Source organism: Rhinatrema bivittatum, chromosome 5, assembly GCF_901001135.1.
Source record: "Rhinatrema bivittatum chromosome 5, aRhiBiv1.1, whole genome shotgun sequence".
In the NCBI taxonomy this organism is placed as follows: Eukaryota; Metazoa; Chordata; class Amphibia; order Gymnophiona; family Rhinatrematidae; genus Rhinatrema; species Rhinatrema bivittatum.
In genome coordinates, this window is record NC_042619.1 from 262,096,733 (window position 1) to 262,109,757 (window position 13,025).

Consider the following 13,025-nt stretch of genomic DNA (forward strand, 5'->3'; position numbering starts at 1 on the left):
TTGTTACTTTTCTATTGTTATTTGTTCTATTGTTCTATGTAAAGCCCCTACTCCTTTTGGGCATTTAAAAGTTATATGTAAACCGGAGTGATTTGTAGCTCCTACAAGAACTTCGGTCTATAAAAATTAAAAATAAAAATAAATAAATAAATACTGAACAATATGTCCACCGGCCTTGTTTCTTAGCTTCCTTATTTTGTTGGTCTATGTATGTTTTTGTTTTCATGGGTCCTGCGGGGGGTGGGGGACTGAGAAGCCTCTCCACATCTTCTCAGCCTCTCCACATCTTCTGTGGAGAGGCTTCTCCACATCTTCTGTGTTTCGAACTGGGCATGACCCAAGAAGGGGGGAGGGCAATGGGGATGGGTGTTGGACGTTGTTAAGCATATGCAGTTTAGTTTCTTTCTGTATAGTATTTTCTGGTTGCAGTGTTTGACCTGTACTATGCAAATGTGGTTGTTTCCAGTGAAAATTAATAAACATACTTAAACATAAAATGAGTAAATTGTTAGAAAAAAACTGAAAGGAGTAGCTACAAAGGTAAAAAGTGTGCAAGAGGCGTGGTCATTGTTAAAAAATACCATCCTAGAAGCACAGTCCAGATGTATTCCACACATTAAGAAAGGTGGAAAGAAGGCAAAACGATTACCGGCATGGTTAAAAGGGGAAGTGAAAGAAGCTATTTTAGCCAAAAGATCTTCATTATAAAAAAAAGGATCCAACAGAAGAAAATAGGATAATGCATAAGCGTTGGCAAGTTAAATGCAAGACATTGATAAGACAGGCTAAGAGAGAATTTGAAAAGAAGTTGGCCTTAGAGGCAAAATCTCACAGTAAAAACTTTTAAAAATATATCTGAAGCAGAAAGCCTGTGAGGAAGTCAGCTGGACTGTTAGATGATTGAGGGGTTAAAGGGTCACTTAGAGAAGATAAGGCCATCACAGAAAGATTAGATGATTTCTTCGCTTCGGAGTTTACTGAAGAGGATGTTGGGGAGGTACCCGTACCGAAGAAGGTTTTCATGGGTAATGATTCAGATGGACTGAACCAAATCACGGTGAACCTAGAAGATGTGGTAGGCCTGATTGACAAACTGAAGAGTAGTAAATCACCTGGACCGGATGGTATATACCCCAGGGTTCTGAAGGAACTCAAAAATGAAATCTCAGACCTATTAGTAAAAATTTGTAACCTATCATTCAAATCATCCCTTGTACCTGAAGACTGGAGGGTGGCTAATGTAATCCCAATATTTAAAAAGGGCTCCAGGGGTGATCTGGGAAACTATAGACCAGTTAGCCTGACTTCAGTGCCAGGAAAAGTAGTGGAAAGTGTTCTAAATATCAAAATCACAGAACATGTAGAACGACATGGTTTAATGGAACAAAGTCAGCATAGCTTTACCCAAGGCAAGTCTTACCTCACAAATCTGCTTCACTTTTTTGAAGGAGTTAATAAACATGTAGATAAAGGTGAACCAGAAGATGTAGTGTATTTGGATTTTCAGAGGGCATTTAACAAAGTTCCTCATAAGAGGCTTCTAGGAAAAGTAAAACGTCATGGGATAGGTGGCGATGTCCTTTCATGGATTACAAACTGGCTAAAAGACAGGAAACAGAGAGTAGGATAAATAGACAATTTTCTCAGTGGGTGTGGGCAGTGGAGTGCCTCAGGGATCTGTATTGGGACCCTTACTTTTCAATATATTTATAAATGATCTGAAAAGAAATACGACGAGTGATGTAATCAAATTTGCAGATGATACAAAATTGTTCAGAGTAGTTAAATCACAAGCAGATTGTGAAAAAATTGCAGAAAGACCTTGTGAGACTGGAAAATCATTGAAATCATTGATTCAGTGTGCTGCAGCAGTCAAAAAAGCAAACAGAATGTTGGGAATTATTAGAAAGGGAATGGTGAATAAAATGGAAAATGTCATAATGCCTCTGTATCGGCTCCATGGTGAGACCACACCTTGAATACTGTGTACAATTCTGGTTGCCGCATCTCAAAAAAGATATAGTTACGATGGAGAAGGTACAGAGAAGGGCGACCAAAATGATAAAGGGAATGGAACAGCTCCCTTATGAGGAAAGAATAAAGAGGTTAGGACTTTTCAGCTTGGAGAAGAGATGGCTGAGGGGGGATATAATAGAGGTGTTTAAAATCATGAGAGATCTAGAACGGGTAAATGTGAATCAGTTATTTACTCTTTTGGATAATAGAAAGACTAGGGGGCACTCCATGATGTTAGCATGTGGCACATTTAAAACTAATCAGAGAAAGTTCTTTTTCACTCAATGCACAATTAAACTCTGGAATTTGTTGCCAGAGGATGTGGTTAGTGCAGTTAGTATAGCTGTGTTTAAGAAAGGACTGGATAAGTTCTTGGAGGAGAAGTCCATTACCTGCTATTAATTGAGTTGACTTAGAAAATAGCCACTGCTATTACTAGCAATGGTAACATGGAATAGACTTAGTTTTTGGGTACTTGCCAGGTTCTTATGGCCTGGATTGGCCACTGTTGGAAACAGGATGCTGGGCTTGATGGACCCTTGGTCTGACCCAGTATGGCATGTTCTTATGACTTGCAGAAAAACTGGTCCAAAGCAGTTGACACCACTTGGAATACCTGTGCCATCTGAAGGCATAATTCATTATAGTGTAAGGTTTCCGAAAGGCGACAAATATGTCCACAATTTCAGTAGGTAAGCGCAGATCCTCAATTACTCAGCATTCAACATCCAAAACCTGTGAGGATGAAGCTTGAAAGGTTGGGATGATACGATGTCCCGTCCTTCGGCATCAACAGTGCAGGATCAGTTGATGCAGATATTTGGGAAGATTGCTGGAAAGTTGCACAAGGTATGCATACCAGATTTGTCTGGGTCACGTTGGAGAATCAGATCAGCATGGTCTTAAAGAACTTTCTGTACTGTTTTGGCGATAAGCGGTAATGGTGGAAAAGCATACATGAGGGTTTGACCCCATGAGAGGAGGAAAGCATTTTTAACTAACCTGTGATTGCTTGTTAAAACTGAGTAAAATTGATTTAGTTTTGTGTTCTGCTGCAAGGTGAACAGGTCCACCAATGGCAGACCCCATAAGCTGAAGAGTTTGTCGGCCACTAACTGCTGCAGAGACCATTTGTGGGTTTGAAACACTGCTTAGTCAATCTGTCAGTGAGTTGAAGATGCCCAGCAGGTAAGTGGCCTGAAAAACAGCTTGATTTATCATTGCCCAATATCACATTGTTAAAGCCTCTTAACAAAGAGGCCATAATCCCGTTCCACCTTGCTTCTTGACATAAAACATTGTGACCTGGTTCTTGGTTTGAATTAAGATGCTCTCTCCATGAAGGAGTTGCATAAAGATTGGCCCATCATATCTGACTGCTCTCAACAACAGAAGGTTGATCTGATAGCATCTATCTTGAAGAGTCCAGAGGCCTTGTGTTCGAAGAGTTTTGTTATGCGCTCCCCACTCTTTGGTGGAGGCATCTGTCACAAGTACTACGTTGTAGGGGAACGATCAAAGAGGGGCTCCTTCTTTGAGGACCTGTGGGTGTAACCACCATTGCAACTCTTGTTTCATAATCACAGTGATCTGCACTACAGATGTTAAAGGGTGTGTTAGTTGATCCATTTGGAAATGTAGACTCCAATGGAAGTAGCGAATGTGAAGACAGGTCAGTGGAACCACATGGATGGCCACTGCCATATTTATTTATTTATTTAAGGGTTTACACCTCGGTTTACAATGAACATTAAATTAGCAACAAGCTTTACAATCCAAACAATTATAGAATGGTACATAGCTGATAAAATTAAAACTATAAAATAATTAATATCAAATAATCCATAAGAGGCGCATTTGGCCGGAGGATCAAAAGTAACAATACAAATATTTACAATTTGGGAATATAAAACAAGAAATGTAGATTACTTGTGAGTCAGGAATTAATTGACAGATTAGGGGATCAGAATAGTATTTACAATATTAAGAGTATTGCAAGTATATAGGTCAAAGGGTGTGCTTAGCGTTATTGAATAGTAACTGATTGGTATGGATAGATAAAATTGTATAAGTGGCATATTAAATATTATTATCTGAATATGTCCAAGAACCACCAAGAGTCGTGGTTCAGGCAGTGGATGAGCGATGTCATGGTATTCACTTAGTCAGGAGGCAGGAATGTTTGTTTCTGTAAGAAGTTATTCAAGCCCTGATGAGTTTGAGACCAAGTGGGCTCCATGGTTGATTTTTCAAAGTTGATCAGAAAAACTAAGTGATGTAGCAGAGAGATGACTGAACTCAGAGAACATAGTACTTCGTCCGTTGATTTTGCTGTGATAAGCCAATCGTCCAGGTATGGGAAGACTTTCATTTCCTGGTGATGAAGACGAGCTGCCTCTACTGCGAGGCATTTCATGAAGATCCTTGGGGGTGATGAGAGGCCAAAAAGGAGTATTTTGAACTAGTAGTTGGAAGAATCCACCTGGAAGTGAAGGTAATGCCAATGCGAACAGTGGATGGGTATATGAGTGTATGTATCCTTCAGATTCAATGCACACATACATTTGTCTTTCTGAATATAAGGAAGGATGTGCTGAGAGTTAACTTTGACTTTCTCTTGGAGTATATGTTTGTTCAGGTGTCAAGTCGAGAACATGCTGTAGTCCTCCCGTTTTCATAGGGATAATGAAGTATCGGGAATAGAACCCCAGGGCTTGCTGAGGCAGTGGAATTAGTTATATTGCTCATTGCTGGAGAAACGCTTTGACCTCCAATCAAAGCCGTGGCAAATGAGTCTGATTTGGATGCAGTACCAAACAATGCGGGAGAGATGGAGGCCCAAAGAAACACAACTGGTATCCAGACTGCACAATTTGAAGGACCCAGGGGTCCTTAGTGATCTGATGCCACTCCTCCATGAAATATTGGATTCTTCCCCCTACTAGGATAGTCAGAAACAGATTGTTTGGAGGGATCAAATATTAGGACCTGGTTTGAGTTGGGCTTACTGTGTAGGTTTATGTTGCTGGTGCTCTCTTTGACGAGACCTCGCGGGAAGTGGCTGCTGATGCTGGGCTGGAAGGAGCAGCAGATGGTATTGTTGAAAAGATTGGTAAGGCCTCCTGTGAAAGTATGGTTGCTTGTGTGGATAGAAGTGATGCCATGCAGTGAAGGGCAGTTTGGAAGCTGTTGAAAGAAACTGCACTGCTACATTCTGGTCCTTAATCTGGGCAATTGTCTTACAAAGTTTTTCACCGAAAAGGTTGCCACCTAAGCATGGCAGGGCCATTAGATTTTTATGGACGTCCTCACGGATGCTATTCACTCAAAGCCTCACCATATGTATAGTCCCAATGGAGGCAGACAAAGTATTTGAAATGGAATCAAAGGATTCATATATTGATTAGAGAAGATGATTGATGCCCTCTTCTGCATTTAGGAGCAGTTATGGATAGTAATTGCCTTGCTCCATGACAGGTAAGAAAGGTTTCAAACTTTTGAACGCAGTCATGGACATACTGCACCATATAGAATTGATGGATGGTACTGCAAGCAGAAAGCATTGCACTTTGAAATATCTTTTTGCCAAAGGAGGAAAATCTGAGTAAATGTGTCTTCTTTACTTTCTTCATAGCGGATTCAACTACTACGGACTGATAAGACAGCTGGATGACACCAACGTCAGCTGACTATTGGACTTTGAATTTGCAGTCTAACTTCCTGGCAGTTTGAGTGCCTGAGATAGGAGTTTCCCCACATTCTCATTTGTACAACATTAAGAATCTTGTTAGCTGAAGGGCTGCTGGTTCAGCTGGAGTATCCAGTACTTGCAGAAGTACAAGGAGCTCAGATTGGGGGTCTTTGAGGACAAGGATGCCCAGTTTTCCCAGAAACTCAAAATAGGTCAGATCCTCTGGTGGTGAGATTATGGGCCTGGAGGATCCGGAAGAGGATTGGAGGTTATGCTGGTAGAGCCATCATCTGAGCCTAAATATATAGGGTCACTTACCCAGGACTCCAAGGATGAAGAGGGCAAACTGGAGGAGGAGCCACCTGGTTTAACATCTCTGATCTGCTTGAATCCACTGCAACAGATGATGAAGAACCCCTGAGCAAGGGTTGTGATAATGAATGTACCTCTATAGGAAATATTGGGACTTCAGTTTGTGGTATTACTGTAGCGGGAATGGAAATGAGAGGCTGGAAAGTTTCTTCTGGCTCTTTGGTCAGAGAGGTAAAGAAATTCTGCACCAAGTCTGCAATTTGGTCACCGACTGATGTGTCCTCTGGCTTGGTGTAGGTGCAAAACATTCTCTTCAGAAACCAGGATAGTCTTCTACATAAGGACAGGTGGCCTGTTAGAAGGGTGGTACTATAGAGGTCACTGAGTCCATAGTCTCCAGGCAAAACCCCTCTACCATCAGTCTTGGTGGGGTAAGTGCCCTGTTTATTGGCAGCAGCTGAGGCAACTAACCCTTTCTCCCGTCAATCTAGGATGGGCTGTAAAGAGTTGTGTTGGCAAAGTGGTTTGAAAAATCAAAGTCTGAGGTGGAAGCATCGATTGCTTCGATGTGGTAGAATGTTCAGGCACCTTGGATGCTTTGGCCTGTTTTGACGGGTATTTGGAGATGCGAATCTTGGAGTCCGACATGGAACTGAAAATATTGCCAATCTATCGGAACTGTGCTGAGTTTTTTCACTGTGCATCATTTTTGGAGGCCGCATGCTTGCAAGGCTTTGGAGTATCGTGTGTCAAGTGCATCATTGCACCATGAATCAAATGCATCTGTGAATCACACATCCAGTGTGCTTGGCGCATCATGCATGCAGGGCATTGGAGTTTTATGCGCACCTGATGTGTCCTGCTCCTGGCACATCAATATGGCATGCACAACTGGCATCGGTGTAAGTTGCATTGGGCTAGTCGATGCATCATGCACTGTCAATGCTGCTGGCGCAGACTGTGTCGATGATGGCCACGTTGACAGTGCCGATACATCACGCTTAGAATGCTTATGTTTCTTCAACGCAGACTGCAATGGGTCCAGTGACTGATGCTGCTTTGTCTTCAATGCATGGCAGCTGGCTGAACTTGACCTCACGGCTTTGACCTGAGTGGAGAGTGGAACTTTTGACAAGTTTATGCTCAGATCCTTTCTCAGCGAGGCAGACTAGGCTGCTGTGCTGGACGAGGACCAACTTTGACTCTGTTGAGATTTACGCAGTTCCTCGATTTTAAGAGCCCAGGACATCCATCCATAGGCATAGTAGTTCTACTAGTCATGATGCAGCCCGAGGCATCAATAACAATTATTGGCCATTGGCGGGGGACATTTTTCTAGATACAGCTCTTAAATCACCTCACTGTGGTCGTTTCTTCTTCTGCCTGGATGTGGTAGACGAGAAGGCCACATTTTGTCATTAAGTTGTTTCTTTTTTTTTTTAGGGTAGCACCGAAAAATGATGTTGTGGGAGTGCAGAAGCTGCAAGGCAACTTTAGAAGAAGAAACTGAAGTAAAAATACATTAATAAAGGAGTTTTTAGGATTTCTAGAGAAAAATAATTTAGGAGAGACAGAGGTCACATCCATGATGCGCTCAGACAAAAAATGATTGAGGACATTTAGGAGGCAATGCCTGGGCGGACCTCCCGCACATGCACAATAGAGCTCAAAGCTCTACAAGCTTGGAGAGAAGTCTGTTCGGTAACACTGGATGATATCATTTGCATGTAATAGCTAAATCAGCCTACTTATCAACAGAAAAGAAAATATCCAGCACACATTTGTCAAAAAGAATCATATCATGATGCATCAAAATCCTTCAGTGCACAGCAAATATATCACAAGTCTCAGCCAATGGTGAGGCAGCTTTGGCAATGGCTGATATCATCACCATGACTTTCCGTTTCACAGAAACGTCAATGTAGACAGTTCTCTTACAGGGATGCATATATGCCACACACTGCTCATCGTGAAAACATGCAGTTCATGGACTGTGCATGTACATTTTTGGAGGTATTTAACAAGCAATAAAATTGAATTAATGGCTTGGACTTGTATTTACTTAAAAAGCAAAAATCAAGGGAGTTATTGGTATTTTGGAAGGTCCCAGGAGATTTAGTGGCCTTGTATCTCACGCAGTTATCGAAAGCCCTTAACACCCATCCTTGTTTGAAGAAAATAGGTCTCTCCTCTGGATGCTTTCTGTACCAACACCAAAGGACTGATAATCGCCTGTGTATTTTTTAAAAATGTTTGCTTGGATCGATGGGGAAATCAACAGCTGCACATTATTAACTCCTTTTCACAGAAGAATGACAATCATATCATTATTACAGAATTTGTTACTATATAATGGCAAAAAAGTCTTATGCTCCCCTATGATTTCTGTGTTCTTTCAACCCAATCTATAGCAGACTGAAAAAACACAGACAAATTTGATTTAAGACTTCTTTAGAAAACACAACCTGAATTTTTTTTTCAATTAGATCTTCTACTTCAAGTTTGAAGGTGATGTTATATCAGTACAGCCGTTTACTTCAGAGGGACAGCTAAGTTAATCTCCTATAGAGATTTTATTTCCCAGCACAATTTTCTGAACAAGTAAATAATTAATATATTTACAATTCCACATTACCCCTGTTTTAAGAAATTTGTATTGGCTTCCCATTAACTACTGTTTGAAATTTAAAATTTTGTTATTGGTTCTGCAAGTGATTTATGGTAAATGCTCGCTGTGTTTAAAACAATTAGTGACATTGCACAAACCACAACGAGCTTTGCGCTCAGATGACCAACAGATATTATCTATATCGGGGTCAAAATCCGTTAGATTAGCAACTACCAGGAGACATGTTTTTTCTGAAATTGCAACTATGCTTTGCAATGTCCTCCTGGCTGGTTTGCATCAGATTGAAGATTACAAGTGTTTTAGGAAAGTCTTAAAGACACATTTTTTCACTGAAGTTTATACTTGATGAATGTTTATGTCATTTTATATTGCTGTTTTTCATTGTTTATTTGTATTATATTTTTTATCTTCCATGAACACAATTCGGAATATGGCGGGCTATAAATTATTGTAAATAAATAAGTAAATGAACATACAGGCATAATCAATGCACAGACAGAGGCAAACTGACAGAAATCCCTGTGCATTTTACTACTGGGCCAAAATGAAAAGGAGTACAATCTAAATTCACTATAAGAACTTTTGACCATGTTGTATGTGTGTTACATATTTACAAAATTCAGAAGAAATAACATGGCTGAAAAATAGAAATTAATATTCTTACATCAATAGGGCAACAGTGAAGGCAGGCATTATGGATGTTAGATAGTTTTGTCTTACAAAAGTACAACTAATCTCACAGATGTGGGTTTTGTCCCTTGCCATGAAAAGGAAATGACGGCCAGCAGAAATGATCCAGTGGGTCATGCACTGCAATTTTGTTTTTGTTTTAACCAATCACAAACTACTTGTTAAGTGAACCTAAGATGGAAGTATATTTGCCAGGATCACAAAAAGCCCCCTCCTTGATGAATACAATATGCCATGACTCATGACAAGTTTATTCATCTCTCAGATCTAATTGAATGCTTTTCCATTTTCAAACAGCTATGCTACTTAGAGAGATCACACTTGCTGGGAAGACTGTGAACACCCTGACCATAACATACTCAATTTCAAGTAGCTCTCACCACTAACCAACATCTACTAAGTTCCCTAGCTGAGGGCACAGAATGCTGCACACTGTCATGTGCCTTTAGTTCCAATACCACTAGGCAAGTTGAGAAAGAAAAACACAGAACGGTCTTATAATTACCTGGTGCTGGTTTCTGAAATCACAGAACCAATACCAAACGTACACACACACATGGGGAATAATTAGGTGCTTATTTATTAAATGCAACAGCATCTCACAATGAAAGAATAAGAAATAAGACTCAGCCAACTCTATGAAAAAATGACTACTCTCAGTGACCATTCTAAGGCTTACTTCTAAGAGAGTAGTGGGTTCTGGAAGGGCATTAGTCTGTTGAATGAGGTATTAATCTGAGATCCTGCATATTACAAACCCTAGGTACTTTTCTCATAAAAGTAGGGGATTTTAACTGGGTTACGGTTAAATTTCAGCACTATAACAAATGAAAGACTTATACAGAAAATTGAGTTGGTCTTAGGAAGTAAATGGTACAGTGCTTTGACTAAAATACTATATAGGAGCAATTATTTGTTTTATTATAAAAATGTATAACCCACACACATTCTACATTCGCAGCTAGTAACACATGTAACATACGTAAAATTAAAATACACAAAACAAATGATGGCAATAAATGAGCACCTATCTGTAATCAATATTGTATGAGCACAATTGATTTTGGATACTAGTACCCAAAAAGCATATGCTGAAAAGGGGCATAGCCCCTAAAATAACATCACAGCTCAACCACAAGAAACCAAGCATTCTACACTGCCATGCTTAAATTCACAAAAGTGTCTTGCATGAAAAAGAAATGTCTTGCATGAGAAAATGCAGATCTAAGTACAGCGATGTAATTTCATAAGGAACCTAGTGGTAAGTCGTAAAGCTAGTCATGTGCAATCTGAGGAATGCAGACACTAGTATTTTAGAATTCCCCTCCTCTTTATTCTCAAATTGATTTCCTATCAGGGAAATCTACCAATGACACTGTAAAACATACATAAATATATACACATATGAGAAGAAAGGAATGCTCACCTCTTGCGCACACGAAACAAAAGCCTACATTTACAGCAGAGGAAGTGTGACCGCTCCTTTTGGAATGGTTACTACAAACGATAATGTGTGGCGAAACAAACACGCTTCCTGCAGCGATGCAGCCATCTCCCGAATGATAAGCAATAGGACACCTCAGGCACCTCATCATGCGACCTGTTTCAGGGAAGAACCAATGAACCATGAATTACCAACAGACAAAGGAACAAACAGTGATTAAAGAAACGTGACTGCAGTAAAAGTACCTACATTGTTCATTTAATTTTCAAGACAGCATGCCCCTCCTGACAGTAGGATGGTGAAACTCTAAATACCATTCTGATGGAACCCTAACTTTGCAGGATTGTTACCCCCTTACTGCCTGTTACATGCCCAGGCTAATATGTTGGAAAGAAGACTGAGTAACCATTTCTGAAATACTAAAAACAGTAAATCATCAGACAACCTTAACCATGATGCCCTAAACCTGTACTGAGGACCCCCACAAGGCTAGTCAGATTTTCAGGATATCCAAAATGAATATGTATGACACAAATTTGCATATACCAAGTCTCAAGTGTATGCAAATATATCTGATACATATTCTTTGTGAATATCTTGAAAACCCAACTGGCAGTGAGGTCCCCATGATAGATTTAGGGAGCCCTTCCTTAGACAATGGAAGCTATTTTGTGGTACAAACCAAACTCCCTGTACTCATTCCTATTAAGCCACTAAGGACATGTCCAGTTTATTTTTGGAAACATCGCTATCTATTTTCAATGATTAGGCTTTGGAAGCATCTACTTTCAAAATCAGCTGAGATAATATGTAAAAAAATTGTAAAAGTTTCCACTGATTTTGAAATATATTTATACTTTAATTACAGATTCTACCTCATGATTTTACCGGTTCATACTCAGTTTCACTTATGTTAAAAATGTCATTGCAAACATTCTTGTAAAGTTTTCTTAAACACTTATACAGCATTATCCTATCCTCCTACAATCTCAGGAAAATGTTTCTTTAGCACACATACTGCCCATTCAACGCTCTTACATCTTATAAGAGTACTTTAATAACTGCTTACATCTGACCAACAAAGAGTTACATAAACCTTGGAATAGTAATAATGTGATTTTGTACTCTCCATCTTCAGTTACTAGCATGAGGTCAGCATGAACTCCTGAAACATGTGAACCTTGCCTGATGATTCACTACAGAAAGAAAACTGAAAAAAACAAAAGCAGACATGTACACCAACACAACAGAAATTCTCTCAGGCTGCAGTAGTCAAACTACTGGAGCCAAAATCTGCATTAGTGATAACCTACAACAGGGGTAGGTAGCCATATGTGGCTCTTTCATATGCAAATGTGGCTCTTGCCCTCCTGGCCACATAGCAACTGAGTAACACTACAGAGGACAGAAGGGAAAAGATTGGAGCAGGAAGAACACACAATAGAACAGAGCAGAAAAAATGCCATTCTGCTCCCTGCTCCAGCCCTTCCCTCCTGACCACACAGTGCTGCTGGTTGCTATAGAGACATAAAGGAAGGGCTGGAGCAGGGATCACAGCAGTCAGGATTTCCTCTGCTTAGCCCTTTCTACACCTCCCCTCTGTCTGCCTTCAGCAGCAGTGAAGGACATGAGGAGAGGGAAGGGTGAGGCTTGAGCTGACAAGCATACCTGGGAACTCTCCAGATTTGGCCTGTAGTCTCCGGAATTTCAAAGGAATTGCCAAGTCTCTAGGCCAACACCAGAAAACTCTCAGTACTGTGGCAGAAGCAGGTCCATGGAGGCTCAGGAAGAAGCAGCAGCATCAGGCCCACGTGGCGGAAGGAGGGACAACAAGCCATGCAGCCTGGGAGGGAAGAGAATGCAAGGTCGGGCCTGTGTGGCTGAAGGAGGAGGACATTGAGTGGCATGGGCTAGAAGGAAGAAAATGCAGGGTCAGGCCTGCTTGGCTAAAGGAGAAGTATAGAAGTTGCATGGGCTTGGAGGAAGAGGGGAGGCATCGGGCCCATGCGGCCAAAGGAGGAGTATCGGACCTCCAGAAGAAGAAATGGGTAATAAAAGCAGCAGCTTCAGGGGTCAAAGGAGGAGCCTCCTGTTCCTGGTGGGTTCTGCAGAAAGGGGAAGAGAACGAGTGAGCATATTTGTGAGAGTGTGTATAGGAGGAAGAGAAGTGAAAGTGTGAGATAACATGTGTGCATGTGTATGTGGAAGAGGGAGAGAAATGAGTGAGCATGTGAGTGTGTGTG

General features: G+C 40.7%; 1 protein-coding gene across 4 annotated transcripts in view; it reads right to left on the minus strand.

The window, feature by feature from the left end:
• The window catches only part of NSD3 (nuclear receptor binding SET domain protein 3), a 502,906-nt gene that overhangs the window by 120,733 nt on the left and 369,148 nt on the right, over window positions 1–13,025 (minus strand). For all 4 annotated transcript variants that reach the window (XM_029603933.1, XM_029603930.1, XM_029603931.1 and 1 more), the window contains one exon: window positions 10,765–10,938. In XM_029603933.1, the coding sequence (XP_029459793.1) occupies window positions 10,765–10,938 (174 nt within the window). The remainder of the gene's footprint in view (window positions 1–10,764; window positions 10,939–13,025) is intronic.